This window comes from Culex pipiens, chromosome 3 (genome assembly GCF_016801865.2).
Source record: "Culex pipiens pallens isolate TS chromosome 3, TS_CPP_V2, whole genome shotgun sequence".
NCBI lineage: Eukaryota > Metazoa > Arthropoda > Insecta > Diptera > Culicidae > Culex > Culex pipiens.
The window spans coordinates 30,128,912-30,147,309 of NC_068939.1; the positions used below are offsets into that span (position 1 = coordinate 30,128,912).

The 18,398-nt window shown below is 36.0% G+C and overlaps 3 protein-coding genes and 1 non-coding gene across 4 annotated transcripts in view; 1 reads left to right on the top strand and 3 right to left on the bottom strand.

Annotated features, from left to right (window-relative positions):
• The window catches only part of LOC120425344 (titin), a 344,797-nt gene extending 336,814 nt beyond the window's left edge, over nt 1-7,983 (bottom strand). Inside the window, exon 1 of the mRNA XM_052710504.1 lies at nt 7,553-7,983. The gene's annotated coding sequence lies outside the window, so the exon portion shown is untranslated. The remainder of the gene's footprint in view (nt 1-7,552) is intronic.
• Nucleotides 7,984-14,433: 6,450 nt separating this feature from the next.
• LOC120425357 (protein G12-like) lies at nt 14,434-15,275 on the bottom strand. The gene is made up of 2 exons (XM_039589864.2): nt 15,131-15,275; nt 14,434-15,070 (listed from the first exon to the last, which is right to left on the bottom strand). The coding sequence occupies exons 1-2, from the start codon at nt 15,131-15,133 to the stop codon at nt 14,477-14,479; spliced, it is 597 nt and encodes a 198-aa protein (XP_039445798.1). The 5' UTR covers nt 15,134-15,275; the 3' UTR covers nt 14,434-14,476.
• A 451-nt stretch (nt 15,276-15,726) lies between these two features.
• LOC120425348 (protein G12-like) lies at nt 15,727-16,576 on the top strand. The gene is made up of 2 exons (XM_039589848.2): nt 15,727-15,882; nt 15,942-16,576. The coding sequence occupies exons 1-2, from the start codon at nt 15,880-15,882 to the stop codon at nt 16,533-16,535; spliced, it is 597 nt and encodes a 198-aa protein (XP_039445782.1). The 5' UTR covers nt 15,727-15,879; the 3' UTR covers nt 16,536-16,576.
• A 31-nt stretch (nt 16,577-16,607) lies between these two features.
• On the bottom strand, nt 16,608-16,689 carry Trnal-aag (transfer RNA leucine (anticodon AAG)). The gene has a single exon. It is a non-coding gene; the product is annotated as a tRNA-Leu (tRNA).
• Between the last annotated feature and the right edge of the window lie 1,709 nt (nt 16,690-18,398).

Genomic DNA, 18,398 nt, shown 5'->3' on the forward strand with positions numbered 1-18,398 from the left:
CTTCTGTGGAGTTGATCGAATCGGCATTCAACTTAATAGTTTACCACTGAAGAGGTTCTTGTTAGGGGTGTGTTGTGCTCACTGCAATGCAATGCCGATGGTTACTAATTGATCTTCACGCGATTTTATAGCTGATGCGATTTGAAAAACTATTCACCACTGTCAGTTGATTGCTCATAATTTACAACAATATTTGAAACGAACGAATTTACTACATCTTTAGAAATTGAGAAATGAACTTTGAAAATAAAATATCTCTGTCAAGAAAATCATATAAAAAAACAAACAACAAACAACAAACAACAAACAACAAACAACAAACAACAAAATGGTTACTGTATTTTCAACACATTAATATAGTTAATAAAACCCAAATAAAATCCATTGAAATTTGAAGTCAAATAAGTAATAGCAATTTGGCTTATTTTGAAATATTTTGCAAAAATTAAAAAAAAAACCTTCTACAAGAAAAAAATTTTACGTGGAGATATTTTGAGTACTTAAAACATGAAATGTTTACCTTATATTATGCATTTTTTTCATCAGTCCTTTTTGCTATTCGATTAATGGACCAATTCTAGAGTTTTCTTTAAAAAGGTCCTTTAAGCTAATGTGTTTCATATGTTTATAGGACCTATTTAAAAAAACTCTAGAATTGATTCGCGCACTGACCTCCATATTTATTTAGTAACACATTTTTATATACCTATACACCGAAAATCTGTAACTTTTGAAGGAAGTTCTGATCGAATTGGTGTCTTCGGAAAAGTTTTAGGTATTGAGGTCTATTAAGGAAAAGTATGTACATGGAAAAAAGAAATTGCCGATTTTTAATTAAGTTTTTTTTCACTAAAATTAAATTATCCTTACTCCATATTTTTCTTTTTTTTTTTATTTGTTTTAGGGGACAAAAAACCGAAATTTTTGAGCCATAAATGGACAAAAAAATTAAGCCGAGTTATGATTTTTGGAAAAAATAAAAAATTTCGTCAGCATTTTTTTTTACTTCATTCATGTAATGTTACGTTAATTTCAAATGTTAGTTTCGATTCCAACATTTTCAAATGATATCCGAAAAGATCATAAAATTTCACAAATGTTTTTTATTTTTCAAAATTGAAAATTGGACCATTAGCTGCTGAGATATTGCCATTAGAAAATTTGGGATGAGGCATAAAAAACTTCAATTTCCTTGTTTCTTTTCTCTTGTATTCGCTGTATTTAAGCAACCAAAGGTCCAATCTTCAATTACTCTTAGGTATTATTATTGAAAATTTTCTGAGCTTTTCGAAAAAATATTTTCAGGAATGGACAATCATGGGCAAAATCGAAAAACGGAAATTTATAATTTAAAATTAAACTATAAGTGGCTATATCATAACAGCACCTTATCCAAAAATCTGTAAAGTTCTTTTCGATTGCAAATTTGATTTTACATTGAAAACTGTTTTTTTCTTGCTGAAATTTCTATTTTTCCAAAAACAAAAAATATCATAACTCGGCGGCAAAATGTATGGACGTCTCTCTGGCTCAAAAGTTGTGGTTTTTTGTTCTCTAAAACATATAAAAAAAAATCCAAAAATTAAAAAATATGGATTTTCGGAAAATTTTATTTATGTAAACAAAGTAAATTTTAAAGTCGGCAAAAATATCCGTGTACAATTTTTTTCTGAATAGTCATCATTAAAACCTGATCGAAGACCGAAGACACCAAATCGATCAAAAATTCCTTCAAAAGTTACAGATTTTTGAATATTTACGTACTATTTCTGTATGAACATCTGCCAAAATTGTATGGAGACTTGTATGGGTGAACCAATGACACAAAATGGCTTCATAGGGAAAGCCAAAATTATTTATTTAGCCGAAAAAAAAAATACAAAAAAACTTAAAATGGTCTAAATCGGCCGATTTCGTATATAATTACTCGGTTACATGTTGACAGTTAAAACATCATCGCTCAGTTACTAAGTTCACAAAAAAACAAAGTGTAATTTTGGATTGCAAAAAAATTGGTTGTTTGAAATTTTCCTCTTTTTTGAATAATTTTACCTAAAGTAATGTTCAAAAATGTGACATTCAACAGAAACTGATGCAAATATCACCAGTTCCTGATATAAAATTATACCATTTTGACACAAAATCTGACACCATTCCCAGATGTAATTTAACTATTTTTTTACTGTGTCGGTAAGCAATTCAGATTTGCGAAATTTGAATCAACGAATCCGATCTGTAGTTTATAATATAAAAGGAGCTTTATTTTTTTTATGATTGCAAAGCAATCTGTTTAAAAATCCTCGATTTAATTAGCCATAAATAATTTTCATTGTGACTTCTAATCAATTTTACTAAAAACAGATTTAACCACAAGCAAATGGGGTAAAAAGGCGTTATTTTTAAACTCTGCGTCCCAATCTCGGATTAGGACACCAGATGGCTTACTTTGGAGAGAGAAAACAACACTCCTAAATTCAATAACCACGAACCGTTAATCGAATTTAGTCAAACCAAAGCGCGTAAGGTTTCAGTTTTTTGTCAGTTTGGTGATAAAAATGCTAATGCCCAAGCTATCCCCATTTCCCCACAAAAAGTCCAACAGGTTCAGGTTTCCGAATCGGACCGTGCCATCTTTCCTCCGATCCCCCTCTCCTCCCCTTACGGGGAGGTCCAAAACTGTCAAGTGGTGATAACTGGTCCAAACAGTTATCACAAATACACCCCTTTCATCCACACTGACGTTTGTACGCGATCTGCTGCTGGACCAAGAGAGTTGGATGGAAGGTGAACCTAGAAGTCGTGGCTTTCCTTTCGGCCTCGGGGATCAGGCTTGGACTTGTGCCACACGCGCGCACGCTCTTGCGAATGTGGGTAACTGTAAAAGCAAGAGAAGCTGCCTTGAGATGGTCAAGATCTCCGATGGGGAGAGTCCCGAAAAGGAGTTGAAACGAGCAACACACAATATTCAATGGTACGAGGTACAGAAAGGGCGGATCTTGTCAGAAGAGAGGTTCAGAACAAACATTGAAGGTAAAACGACGAAATCAAAACAAAACGGCCAAGAATCGGAGTCCACTTGTCGGCGTGTCACAGTTGACCGAGTGTTCTGTGGGGGGATTATCTTGCAGAGTCATGCTTTGGCAGCAGGAGGTCGCGGGAGGAACTAATTGTGGGAGAATTGTGTCGTTGAGGTGGAACGAGGCGTTCGGGGGTCTTTTGTTGATTGTTCGCGGTTTTGTTTGACCAGAATGACATTACACAGTTATAGGGCAAACAAAGTGTTAAGCTGTCCGTCAAATTGACGCTGAAACTTTTCCGTGGTACCTCGTAAAACGATTCAGGTACAATTGAAGCAAACTTCAATACGAGAAATTTCCAATTTTCCCATAAAAGTGTGAGAAACTCTTTGGAATGTTCTGAGAACAAATCACATTAGTAATCTCCCAGTGCATTACCGAGAACTCTTCTGTCCAATCTTGGGAAGCATCCGCCCAGATTCCAGAAATGGTGCGCTAATGTCTGCGTCTGTCCATCGCGCTTGTCAACACATCCAAGTCACGTTGAACTACTTACTCTAGGGGGGAAAAGATACAAGCCAATGCTATAATTAACAGTTTATCCAACTATGCCAACGCGCTGCAACCAGCATACATCTTCCTTGCAAAACGCCACACAAACTAATGATTAAACTTTCTGTTCTCATTTCCTCCAAGACTCGTTCTGCAAGTTCTTCAAGTCGGTGGTCAACGCTTCCTGCGCGATGGCTTGACGATTGGGCCCGGGGTATTTGATGAAATAGAGGGGAGGACTCCCCACAGGAGGAGATTTTATTCAATTGAGGTTGCAAAAGGTAATCTTTTCCCTGAAGGAAGAAAGCCGCACGTAGGTAATGGCCTCTAGGACGAACGGTGTGCAATGGTGGTGGTCAGCAGGTTGTAATTACTTCTTTTCTTGTTTGAAGCAATTTGTAATTGCTTTGAAGTTGGGTGGGAAAATTCAATTAAGACCGTTTTTTAACTATTTTGCTGATTCTTAGGCTTTGTATAACTTTTCAACAAAACCCAACCTATCGGTAAGTAGTCTTGGAATTTGCAAAATAATTCCATCTGTTAAAATGCCTGTGTGCTAAATTTTATCAAAAAATGATATAACTTCATTGAATAAAATGCCTGCATTGGCATAAATTTGTAAAACTTTTCGAATAATGAAATCAAAACTTTACTATACGGAGAGAAATGTTGATGAATTTAAAAACATTAGTTGAATTCGTAGCCTGACATTTTTTTCGAGATTGGAAACAAATTCTAAAATTATTTACATCGGAATCGAGATTTTGTACGTTTTTTTGGAAACAACTGAATGCTGTTTACACATTTTATAATAAAATAAATAAAAAGTTGTAGAATTGGTTATAATATTCTCAGTTCATGGGGAGTAGGGTGACAAGAAAAAATTAAAATTTTGAAAAACCTCAAGAACTCGGATCGTTTTGCTCCCTTCGACAAAGTTGTAGGGAATTGAATTTCCTACAAGAATCTCACACAATTTTGGGCGAGACCTGCGCCACCTGGCAGAAAAATATATTAACGATGTTTTTTTTGCATACCTATATTTTCGTGAATTTCCAGATAAAAACAAAAAAATATTGAATTTTCAATTAAAAAAAAACTTTTCAATTTTAACGTAGGCTCTTTGTGATGTAATTTATAGCAATTCATGGAGTCTTGCCATTTTGACAATTAACTACTAATAATAGTATTGTATTTTGAAAAGAATCAGAAAATAAAAAGCAAAAAATATCCAAAATATTTAAACCGGTTCTGTTGAAATTTTGTACTTGTTTGTTCAATTCATATTCCAAAGATAGTTGAAAAATAGTAGTTTATGCAACAAGTTGCAAAAAGAGGATTTTTTCAGCACGAGTCGTACATTTATCCAACGGATTCACCAAGTTGGATAAATACGACGAGTGCTGAAAAAATCAAGTTTTGCAACGAGTTCCATACAACATTTTTTGCAATTCCGAAAAACACCCATTGAGTGAAATTTGAAGTCAAATTTTCATGTATTTGTCAATAAATCGTTTAAATCAAAACAATGTTGAAAAGTGTTACTTTTCGAAACCCATTTCAGTGCTGAAAAGTAGAACTTTTCAGCATTTATTTTGAAAAGTGTTGCTATTCGATTCTGTTATTTTTGGTACAGAAAAGTAGGCTATTTCGTCGTTCAAGAATGACAGGAAAAGTAAGTAGTTTCACGACGGAATTGCAAAAAAGATATTTTCAGCACGAGTCGTACATTTATCCCACTTGGTCCAACATTGTTTGCAATCCCGGAAAATCCTTTTGAATTGAATATAATGTCAAACACCCATGTGTTTAGTAAACACACAGATCAAATAAAAATAAAATTTTAAAAATTTACGAATGCTGAAAAGTTCAACTTTTCAGCACAGATATTGAAAGGTATTAATTTTCCATTCTATTATTTTTGGTTAAGGAGTTACATAAATGTAGAAAATCACAAAATGTCATATTACAGAAAATTTATAAATTCGACAAAAAGATGATTTTAAAACACTCTTAAAAGTTTAATGAAGGTATTTCTTAATCAAACTAAATATTTAAGACGATTTAAGTTTAAACTTTTGGCATGTGCAAAGCGAACTGTCAAATTTTGTGAGCGCTTTTCTCTAAACATCGATTTCTCGAGATGGGATGAAATTTGTGGTGAAGACTCTCAAGACATATCCCGTGTGTATGACGAAGTCCGATTATTAAATTTTGCTTTTTTTAAAATACAAAAACTGACGAATTTTTATTTGAAAATCAAGCAAAATATTTTTATATTTTTTTAAATAAACTTTTTAAAAAACACGGCCTTTGTTATGCACACATAAGGCTACCAACTCTTGCTGAGCAAAAATTCGTACACTTTGCCGATATGACACCATGGTACAGTAGTTGTTCGGTAACTGGGCTGAGAACGTAGCCCAGTCACCGAATATTGCTAGTTAACTGGGCTGAACAAAAAATAACGAGGGGACCACCGATGTATAATATTTTCCAGATGAAATATAAATATAAAAGTTACTCAAATTTATTTACAATGCTTACTTTTCATTTTTCTTGAATTGTAACTTGAAATTAAACAAAAGTTTGAAAATAGTTTTTTTATTTATTGAATATGATTTTTGTATCCATTTTAATAATGTGAAACACATCAGTTTATAGGACCTTCAAGTTAAGTTTTAGAAAGCCTTTGGATCTTTTAATGGATAAATATATTTAGTAAGGAATGTCTAAAAGAACAATTCTAGAGTGTTTTTTTAAAAGGTCCTATTAACATATGAAAGAAAAAAAATATAAAATAAATAATCAAGTTTGAATTGAGAAAAACCCGGAAAACTCTCCCTTTTTAAATCAAACTCACAGTTAAATTAAAATGTCTAATTAACAAAAGCTTTGACCAAATCAAAAAAGCAAATCAATGTTCAAAAATTGTTAAAATTCCATACAAATCCGTATTATGCGTGAAATTCCCTACAAAAATTCCGGCCTGTTAAAAATCCGCGAAGAGGGTCGAAAATCCGTATGGTAAGGAAAAAATCCGTACAGTTGGTAGCCTTATGCACACAGAACCAGTTTAACGAATCTTCACTAAAATTTTGAGCCGATTTGGTCGAAGCAGTGTTGAGGTACCGTAGCACGCTTTACATTTATGTAACCCCTTAAGAAAAGTAGCACATTTCGCAATTCGAGAATGTATGTTGTTTCACGACAGATTCCGCAAAAAAAAAAAATATTTAACATGAACTGAAAAGAATAATGAATAATGAGCAATTCCAGCTTAAATCAGGAATTTTTCTGATAATTTTGTACTCGACCCTCTCCGATTTCAATAAAACTTTATAGACATGTTATCCTAGGCCTTTATAAGCAATGTTTGTGTATATGGAGCCAATAGTACTCGCAAATAACATTTGAGAAGGGCGTAAGGTATTTACATAATTTTGTATTTTGCAATTCAAAAATCACTGTATCTCGAAGCCGTTGCATCGTATCAAAAAGTGCTCAAAGACAAACTTGTAGGAACGGGCTTTCTGAAAAAAAAAAAAAATACACTGAAACAAAATTACACGCCACTTTAATGAGATTTTTAGATTTTTAAGTTTAAAAATTGATTTTGATTTTTTTTAAAAACCGATGGTGGGAATTGATTCTCCAGACAATTTTACATAAAAGTATCCATATTGACCATTGTCCTATGTCCAATCCTTGTGAAATTACAGCGGTTTTAAAAATAAAAATGTTGAAAAAATAGGTTTTTTGATGGTTTTTGGCAATTTTTTATTACAGACTTGATTTTTCAGTCTCGTAAATATTTTTACCGGAAAGCTCGTCCAATTTCTCCTTTGATCGATTGAAATAAAAAAAGTATCTTTAAGTTAACCTAAACAATTAATAAAAAAAACTTCTCTTCCAATCCAACTGCCAACCTCTTTTCAAAATCTCATACACTCGTGATCGTGATCGCAATCTTTGCGACTTACCTTATTGAGCCGCGTGCGCTCGCACACTCCAAAACTTCAAAAAACCAATCAGCTAATCCAATTTGCCTTCGTCTGTATCCTGTGTCACCTGCGAGCAATTCATTCCCCTTCACCACCAATCCGATTTCCTTTAGATTCTCCTCACCAAAACGCTCAAGTTTCACTTCGCCACCAGCAACTTTATTTCCACTCGATCAGAACTTTTCTCCCCACCAAGGAGAAAACCATGAATGAAAGCTGACCCACAAACGGCCCCACACCATACGCACACACAATTCTTGGTCACTACCAACTTCTCCCACACAACACACTCAGATCTTCCTCGTGGTCTGCTTCGACTTGTTCAATGCACTTGCAGCGGATCAGATCATCCAGCGCGCGGCTAATCCTCGCCATTGTTCAACTCCACGATCCGTCAAACAAAACCAACGCGAACGCGACTCCCGTGAACGACCGAGGTCGTCACACATCTGAACTGCCAACCGAGCCAGCGAGCCTGGCCAAGCCTCGCCTTCAGCCAAGAAACTCCGCCGCGGAGAGTCGTCTCAAAACAAGTCCCGAAAGAGAGATGCAGTCAAACCACTTTACGTGTCACCGCGCCGTCGATTTCACTCCAGAAGACCGCGTCGGGCTTGAACTCCGCACGTTCTGCTGAAGTTGCTCCAACTCCGATTCTCTCTGTTGATCGAGTTAGCGAGAATCGATCAACTTCCCCTTGCTCTTCGCGCTCTCTAACTCTCACTCTCTTGGAATTTTTCGCAAAAGTGGCGCACTTTATGACAGACAGCCAAGACGAGAAGAAGTTTGCAATTTGTTCAGGACACGTGTCCGAGATCGCGTTATGACAGGGAGGTGGGCTACAAAGTGAGATCGGGAAGAAAGCATTCCGCGGGCGCTCGTTGGGTTGGACAGGTTTGATCGAGAGAGAAAAGCAAGGTGTTTTCAACGACTGGCGCAGAAGGGAGAAGACGAAAACATATGCCATTGGGACGAAGGTTGGGGGTGATAAGGGACAAGAGGGGAATATGTGACGGTTGCGCATGAAACATGGAACATTGAATTGAATTATGCTAAAGGGAGTACGAAGTTGAGCATGTGAGCTATACAGCCGTGGCAAATGGTGCGTTGGAAGGGGATGGTTATTAAGAATGGATAGGGGATGTTGGGATATTGAATTATTGTAATGTATGTTGAACTTATTTATAGAACATTTGTTTTCAAAGTTATAAAAAACGATCGCAATGAAAAAAAAAAACTTCAGATACAGTCCTTACTTGGTTATCCTAGGCTTCGAATGTTGTAAGTTTGAATTATCCAAAATTTCGAGATAATAACCCAGACTCGATTATCCTAAGCCTCGATTATCCGAAGTTCGTATATCCGAAGGTTTGTATGGGACTTCGGATAATCGAATCATGAACAACAAAAAAAAATGTTTTACGTATTTTTTATTTTCTTATACTTGCTAAATCAAATTCGAGTTCTGTGAACCCATTTTAGTCAGCCTATTAAATAACCGGAATCTTCAGACAAAATTTACGCATTTGTGATAAAAATAACTTTTGCAGCAAGTTGCCAAATGATGGCATCTCTGCCGAGTTGAACAAATGCGACGAGTGCTGAAAAAATCGATTTGTGTTACGACTTGCATAACATTTGCAATTTTGAAAAACACTTTTGAATTGTTTTTTTCAGTGAAACTTTAGTTTACCCGTTTTAGTTTGGCGCCCATGTTCGTGGTCAACTCAAAAATCAATTCTAGAGAAGAAAAAAAGAAAGAAAGAAAATAGAAAGATAATAGTTTATAGGACCTTTTCAAAAGAAATCTCTAGAATTTAAGAGCGAGTCCACGAGCAAAGCATACCCATCTAGCATCGACCTCACCAATCTGCCTGAAATTTTCAGGGGTTGTTTGTACATATAAAACTAGCATCTGGCCAAAATATGAGCACTCTAGGTCAACGGGAAGTTGGGCAAATCGGGACACAAAGTTTGAAGGTTCAAAAACGTCAAAAATCTTAAAAAGGCTATAACTTAGGCAAAATTCCATTTATTTTCAAAATTCAAAATGCATCTGAAAAGGATTAAAAAATGCAACAAAATGCAGGATAGAGCATCCCAATTGGTTGAAACTAAAGGGAGTTATTGGCATTTTAGTGAAAAAATAGCATAATTTTCAAACTCAAATAAAAAAGTGTTCCATCCAGATATCAACTCGGTTCGACCTGCAGCTTGTAGGGGACATCTGGGACTACCATCTGAGACAGAGGCAGTTTAACATATTAAATAGACACTTTTACTTTTAGTGAATTTTTTGGTTATACATTTTTGCTCGGGGGACCCCTTAGATCCCATTTTCTGGTGATAATTTTATCATATTCGTGTTCCTGAGACAATTTCACAATAGAAACATGCATAATTTTTTTTATTTTGATCCATTTTAACCCTTTAAAAAATAAAAGATAAAAAAAATTAAAAAGCTGCTTTTTTCTGGTGGCATCTAGTATCCTTGGAAACGAACTTGATTTTCAATAAATGTGAATCGAATATTTTTTTTTAACTTTTATTTTTTAAAGGGTTAAAATGGATCAAAATAAAAAAAAAATATGCATGTTTCTATTGTGAAATTGTCTCAGGAACACGAATATGATAAAATTATCACCAGAAAATGGGATCTAAGGGGTCCCCCGAGCAAAAATTTACAACTAAAAAAATCACTCAAAGTAAAAGTGTCTATTTAATATGTTAAACTGCCTTACCCAAAGCGTTCTCAGTCTCAGATGGTAGTCCCAAATGTCCCCTACAAGCTGCAGGTCGAACCGAGTTGATATCTGGATGGAACACTTTTTTATTTGAGTTTGAAAATTATGCTATTTTTCACTAAAATGCCAATAACTCCCTTTAGTTTTAACCAATTGGGATGTTCTATCCTGCATTTTGTTGCATTTTTTAATCCTTTTCAGATGCATTTTGAATTTTCAAAATAAATGGAATTTTGCCTAAGTTATAGCCTTTTTAAGATTTTTGACGTGTTTGAACCTTCAAACTTTGTGTCCCGATTTGCCCCACTTCCCGTTGACCTAGAGTGCTCATATTTTGGCCAGATGCTAGTTTTATATGTACAAACAACCCCTGAAAATTTCAGGCAGATTGGTGAGGTCCAAACGACGTCCCATACAAAGGGGTATGCCCTGTTCGTGGACTCGCTCTTAAGTTTTCAGCACTGCTATTTCTAGTTGAAACAAAAAAAAAAAAGATTTCAAAAAATTACTGACTTTTTGTCAAGAAATTGGCTACCTTCTATAGGGGAAAGTGGGGCAAGTGTAACAAGCTAAGGAAATGCTCGTTATGACCCATTAAAACGTTAAAAAATCTGTCGGATTTTTACATAATCATCTTATTCCAAGTCTTGACTAAGACTTTGACAGAACAAGTTTTTCAAAAATCCAATTTTTAATTTAAAAAATCTATTTTAAAATTTTTGATTTTCCTTACGATCTACTCAACAAGTGGGGCAAGACGAACAACCCGTTGGGGCAAGAGGAACAAGGCATGAAACAACATGTTAATTTGCTAACAATTGTACTGTTATCACTTAGATACATCAGATTAGAATGTATTTGAAACGTTTCTTTCATTTTTAGATTAAATAATAATATTTAACTAAATATTTGATCGTCTTTACGAAACAAAATATTACTTATATTATAAATAGTAAATTTTCATAATATCGCTAGATTTTGTATGGACATTTTTTTTAACAATTGTTTATCAGTTTTTAAGTACTTTTATGTATTTATTTCCCAATAAAATATGTTTTTGCAGCAATTCGAATTTTTTTCCATACTAAAAATACATATGGTACACTTGCCCCACCTGAACAAGATTTTTGAAAAGCTCTCAACAAAATAACTTAAAGTTAAATCATACTTTTATAATAGGTGCAAGTCATTGGTAGGGACACTACTAATCTAGGAAAAATAGCATTTTGATAAAATGATCCTTAAAACGAACCTAAGCCTTATTTTGTACTTTCCAAATATTATAAGAAAACAAAGGTTTTGAAAAAAACCTAATTAAATCTTATGCCTCGTGGAGTTTACGTCATTTTGGCGGTTATGTGGTAGTAGAATCAGTTAATGGCATTGCTAGCAACAATTCCTCATACTGGAAATAATCAAAATTGTAAAAATAACGGCCGTACGAGCGATTGTTCCTCTTGCCCAGACGTGCATTGGCACGCTCTGCACTAGCACTTCAAATTTAGCACTCACACCAAGTTCAAAGCATGCTGCTCTAGCCCAGTGCCAGTGCTATTATTTAGCACTCCCATTTAGCACTCATAGATTTTTTTTTCCATTTTTAGGGTCATTTTTAAAGCAAATTTGATCACCGGCTGATTGTAATCTATTACAAATGTAACATACCTTTTTCCAGATTTTTACATAACAATTAAATTTCAGGGCCCACCAAATCTTCAAAGAATTGAAATTCAAATTCTATACCCATTTAAATGCCAGCCAGGCCACGTCCTTTTAGGTCTCCAGGTCACCTGGAACTGATTTTCGGGTACTTTGCAACGATTAGCTTCATTATTCTATGCAAACTGTTATTTTGATTCCTGGACAATAATCTGCGTTGATTAAAAATATTGTTACGCTTTTCGCTAGAAGCAAAAAAAAGTTTACCTTGAGGGGATCAGAACCATGGATCTTCTGCTTACATTTCTTGAACACTAGCACTGCACCAAATCTACAGATAAATGTGTTTGTTGTTAGATCCATCACATTCTAGACAATGATGACAGCAAATTTTAAATCAACAAATGAAAAATCATCTTGGTTACCATTTTTGTTCGAGTGCCAGGGCGAGTGCTATAATTGAAAGCGCAGTGCTAACCATTCAAATAGCACGCGTGCTAACCGCGTGCAGCGCCAATGCATGTCTGCTCTTGCCCCATATGGTCGTCTTGCCCCACCTTCCCCTACGGCTCTTTCGTGGCGATCAGACCAGGCCATTTAAGGTTATGTTGAAAATCACCCTTTTTGTAGTCGGCTAAATAGTTTTAGGTATGTTAATAACTTTTAAACTACTCGATGAAACTTTACAATTTTCAATACCAAGCTGTAAGACCCAAAACTGGACCGAGTAGACCACATCCGGACAAAATTCGTTCTGCCAAAGCAGAGAAAATCAAGTGCGTCAGACTAATTTTACAATCAAAAATGCAGCAGCCCTGGAAAATAAAGACAACAAGTTCCTTGATTGATGAGTTATCTTGAATTAAATTTTACTCGAAAATTTTGATTTTTAAATGCATGAATATTTCACGCTTACTTTTTCAAAAAGGTCCTATGTACATAGGAAACCCATGGCGCATTGATTGTTTTGAAAATGTAATTTAGATTTCTTATGATGCAAAATCCAAAATTATCTAAAATGTAATATTTTCATATTTCATACAATTATATTTTTTACGTATTGTTACGTGACGTGACATTGATAGTTTGATAGAATTTACATTTATATTTCAAATATCATGCAAACGGCAAGACTTGCTTTTTATGGTTAAAAAAATAGTATCGTTAAAAACAGTTATTTAAAAAACCAGCAAGAGTAAATAAATATGTGGTAAAGTAAATTAAAAGTTCCTAGTTTGAACAAAATTTATGAATTGAAATGCGTTCTTTTTATAAATATCAATTTTTGTTGCCACCAAAACCAATTTTGTAGCATGAGTACATAAATATTCAAGTTTACTAAGTAACTTGTTCTACTATAATTCTGAAGATATTTTTTTATGTGACACTTAACGCTTGTAACTTAGAAATTGATTTGAACTGTCCTAATTGTAAAATTGTCCAAATAATCCGATATTGCAGTCCGTTTTCCGATTCGAATTAATTTCCATTGTAAAAACAATGCACTTTGAGAGTATGTTAATAATTTGACAGTAAACACATTAAATTTTATGTTTTACATACTTCTAGATCAGGCCTGCCCAACCTTTTCGGCTCAATTTTCACATTTTTGGTCGTCAAAATTACAAATGTTCATTTTTTCATGGTTTCTTTGATGGAATCGGTTCTCAGATGACCAGTGAACATAACTTTACCAAAAGTTTGAAAAAATATTTATATAAGTCGTTTTTATCTAGATATTGCGTCAAAAATCAATCCGGCCCGCGGGCCGGACCAATTTTTCACTTAAAACTTAAATAAAAACGACCTGCAAAAATATTTTTCCAAACTTTTATCAAAATTATGTTCACTGGACATTTGAGAACCGATTCCATCAAAGAAACCATGAAAAAATGAACATTTGTAATTTTTACGATCAAAAATGTGAAAATTGAGCCGAAAAGGTTGGGCAGGCCTGTTCTAGATGCTCTTGAAACCTTTTTTTTTCGAAGCTTACAGTTCCAAAACTCAGATTTTTTCTTTTGTTTCAAATTTTATTATTTTGTTGGTCATCGTTGAAAGCCTCCAAAATTATAATGAGAAAAATTAAATTAAAAACGCAAGACAGTCCTTTTTTACTGTTATTCAATTTGAGTGCCCATTTTTTTTTATTTTGTTTTTTAATGTCTTTGAAACAATGATTTTAACTCTTTACAATCAATTCTAGATTGTACATTTAATTATATTAAATTTAAATGCCTTAAAATCGATTTAAACATTCTACAAGTGTTAATACCACAATTTTTAAACTGTATCAAATGCTAGGCATGGTTAGATATTTTCAATGATGTTTATTCCAAAGATCAAAACAATTTCACAGAAAAAAAAAACATTTTGACAACAAGCAATTTACTTTTAAGATCCGCTTTCAAGGGAAGTTCTTTTTGTGAATGTTCTTATTCTATCTCACAGGCATAAATGTTCATGTACAAAGCGTTTTATTGCATAAAGAAATCATAACCACTTAGTTCCATCCGAAGAAGGACTGCAGACGGGCGACGGTACCGTCGATGTCGACGCCGAAGGCACGCAGCTGAGCGGCCCATCGCTGCACTTCCGGATCGTTCATGGTGCGGGTGAACGCTGGGCGGGCATCCTGGGTCATGCGGTACAGCTCAGCGAACTCGCTTCCGGGCGTGGCAATGAACTGGTTGGCCAGGGCCAGCGCTCCGGGGGTGTCGGTGACCGAGCGGATCTCCTCCATCATCGAGGCCCACGAGCGAGCCTTTCCGTTGCGGACAGCACGGGGCAGCGGAGTCCAGCCGAACATGGCGGCGACAAAGTCCAGATAATCGCGCAAGTTGACACCACGGGCCTCGGTCCAGGCTCCGACTCCCTGCAGCTCGGGCTGGGTGACCAGAACGCTCCACGCATCGTTGGCGTAGTTGCTCTGCATGAAGGCGTAGATCTCGCCAACCTCGGCATCATGGGTGATCCACCAGTCGTAGATCTCACGGACCTCCTCCATCGGGTAGAACGCCAACAGCTGATCCACTTCCGAGCGGAGGGTGGCACTGGACATGCCAACTCCGAGGACTACCAAGAGCAGGAACAGTTTCTGTAGAAAAGGGAAGTTAGAGTTAGGAGAGTTCTCCAGGAAGTTTAGAACTGTGTTTACCATTTTGACCAGGGGTTGACTCGAGCACTTCTTCAACGCGTTGAACGAACGAGAGCAGAAAGGTACCGGTTGGAGTCTCGAGGTCTGGCTTTTATATCAAGCCAAAGTCAGTGCCCAAAATTCGCACAGCTGATAAGAGGAGTGCAATCTGCGTCTTGATAAGGCTAAGGGACCCAACGAGAAATGTGCATCGTTCGATAAGCAGGTAGATGAATGGGTCTTTCGTGGAGGTCAATTGATTGATTTATCGCATGATTTTTGACGATAATACGTCTATGTAAATATGTATCTTACTGTAAAAGTAACTATTCTCATACAAAACTGTATTTTAGAAGTACTTTGTTTGAGCTACTCGAAATAGAATAAAGTCTTTAGCTCGAAACACTTTCCAATCAGCTGCAATGCTCTTCTAATCATCAGATAACTTAGAAGCATGTTAACATACTTTTTATCAGTCAATTGCTTCTGTTGCCATACGATTCGAGCCTCTATTTCGGGAAAACCGATTGATTGACCTCCACGATAGACCAATCATACGGTTATCGTACGATGCACATTTCTCGCTGGGGCCCCCCTGGCATATCTAGACGTAGGACCCACCGGAGATTGCATTTTCTTATCAGCTGTGCGAATTTTGGCCACTGACTTTGGCTTGATATAAAAGCCAGACCTCGAGACTCCAACCGGTACCTTTCTGCTCTCGTTCGTTCAACGCGTGGAAGAAGTGCTCGAGTCAACCTCTGGTCAAAATGGTAAAAAAAACCTAAACTTCTTGGAGAACTCTCCTAACTCTAACTTTTCTCTTTGACAGAAACTGTTCCTGCTCTTGGTAGTCCTCGGAGTTGGCATGTCCAGTGCCACCCTCCGCTCGGAAGTGGATCAGCTGTTGGCGTTCTACCCGATGGAGGAGGTCCGTGAGATCTACGACTGGTGGATCACCCATGATGCCGAGGTTGGCGAGATCTACGCCTTCATGCAGAGCAACTACGCCAACGATGCGTGGAGCGTTCTGGTCACCCAGCCCGAGCTGCAGGGAGTCGGAGCCTGGACCGAGGCCCGTGGTGTCAACTTGCGCGATTATCTGGACTTTGTCGCCGCCATGTTCGGCTGGACTCCGCTGCCCCGTGCTGTCCGCAACGGAAAGGCTCGCTCCTGGGCCTCGATGATGGAGGAGATCCGCTCGGTCACCGACACCCCCGGAGCGCTGGCCCTGGCCAACCAGTTCATTGCCACGCCCGGAAGCGAGTTCGCTGAGCTGTACCGCATGACCCAGGATGCCCGCCCAGCGTTCACCCGCACCATGAACGATCCGGAAGTGCAGCGTTGGGCCGCCCAGCTGCGTGCCTTCGGCGTCGACATCGACGGAACCGTCGCCCGTCTGCAGTCCTTCTTCGGATGGAACTAAGCCGTTTCGATCATGCAATAAAATCGCATTAATCAATCAAACCGTTTTTATTCCCTCGAAAAAAAAAAGAGTTGGCAGCGGTGGGATTCGAACCCACGCCACCGAAGTGACTGGTGCCTTAAACCAGCGCCTTAGACCGCTCGGCCACGCTACCCTTGCGTTTTCAATTTCGACTCTCTCCCCTCCACAGCTTGTTTCGCCCAACACAGAAAGCTTCTGCCAAGTAGGCTATTCTAGCAAGCGTCTTCTTCGTTCGCGCGCGTCAACAGGGTTGCCAGGTTGCCAGATAAATCTGGGAATGCCAGATTTTTCAAGTGTCTGCCAGAATAAAGATTCGCCCTTCTCTGTGCCAGATATTGACAGATTTTGCCAGATTTTTTACTTTAAGCCATTTTTGTACAACTTTTTGATTAAAATGAATGAATTTTATTGCAAATAAAATAAAATTGATTGTGTTTTCCTTAGAGATAATGTAACTTATCATTTTTGTGCCCATTAGGATGGCTCGACATGATCGATTTTTCAGAACAAAGTTTTTTCGGTCCCTTTTGGGTCCCTGAACAACCCCCCAAAATTTGGGAGCGATTGGTTCAGCCCACACTTTGCGCAAAGCGATTCAATTTTGTATGGGATTTAGTATGGGAAAACCAACTTTTTTCTATTTAATCAGGGTGACCACTCAAATTTCATTTTCAAATTCCCGACTTTTTCCCGACTTTTTTTTCAGACTTTTCCAGAATGCTCAAATAATAGGCATTTCTTATCTAAAGAATGATTTCACACAAAAAACTTTCTATAAGAACAGTCAATATTAACCACCGAAAAAAAATCTAAATGGATTTAAAAAAAATCCAAACATAGGCATTTTTTGTAAATACAGAAACTAAACAACAAATAAAAAAAAACTTCAAAAATTGAATTTCATTATTTATGATTCAGAGTAGAAACACAAACAATTAATCTTTGAAAAAATAATCGAAAGTTCAACAATACTTATAACTTCCATGTTATTTTTTAAATTGGCAAACGTATAGTTTTTGATACTTCGTTTCAACTGGAAATGACACAAAGTTAAATATAACTGAACTTAAAATAGCGTTCCAATTTTTTTTAAACTTCATCATTATTTTAAAACAAAGAATGCTTAAAACATGACTGCTGTTATTATTCATTCAAAGGATTTAGAAAAATGTCAAGGAATGCATAAAAAAACGTTTTTGCCAAGTTCCCTTTTTAATTTTGTTATTTTTGATATTGAATTTTCTAATCAATGTTAATTTATCTAGTGGTCAGTATTTAACTGTTTTTTTTTTTCAATGATAATTCAGTTTGATATGATTTTATATTTTCCCACTTATTTTAAGCAAAATGTTTGAAGACAATTTTTTTTTAAATTGCAATAACTGAAAATTTCTTGGATTATTGTTATTTTTTTTGCAATTTCAATATATTATTTATGTTTTCAAAACGAAAAAAGTTTTTCAATTTTGGATTTTATTCGATAATTAAGTTTTCCGAAAACTGAAAATAAGCTTTATCTATGGTAGGTAATTTACCCATACTCACAAAAAAAAAGTTCAATGGCAACATTCGGAAAAAAACAAATTTTAAATTACTAAATGAATTTAGTTAAACAATTAAAAATATTTAAAAAAAAAACCATTGCCAAACTCAAGTTAGAATCTGTTTTCAAATATTCAATTATGTGACAAAATTAAATAGAATCATAATTCTTAGGCTCTATTTTTATATCAGTTTTTCATTAACTTTACCTCTTGTTTGATGAACAAAAATTAATAGCGATCATTTGATTCATAAAAAAATATTATGAAAATCTGTGTCAAAGACTCCAATATTCATTAA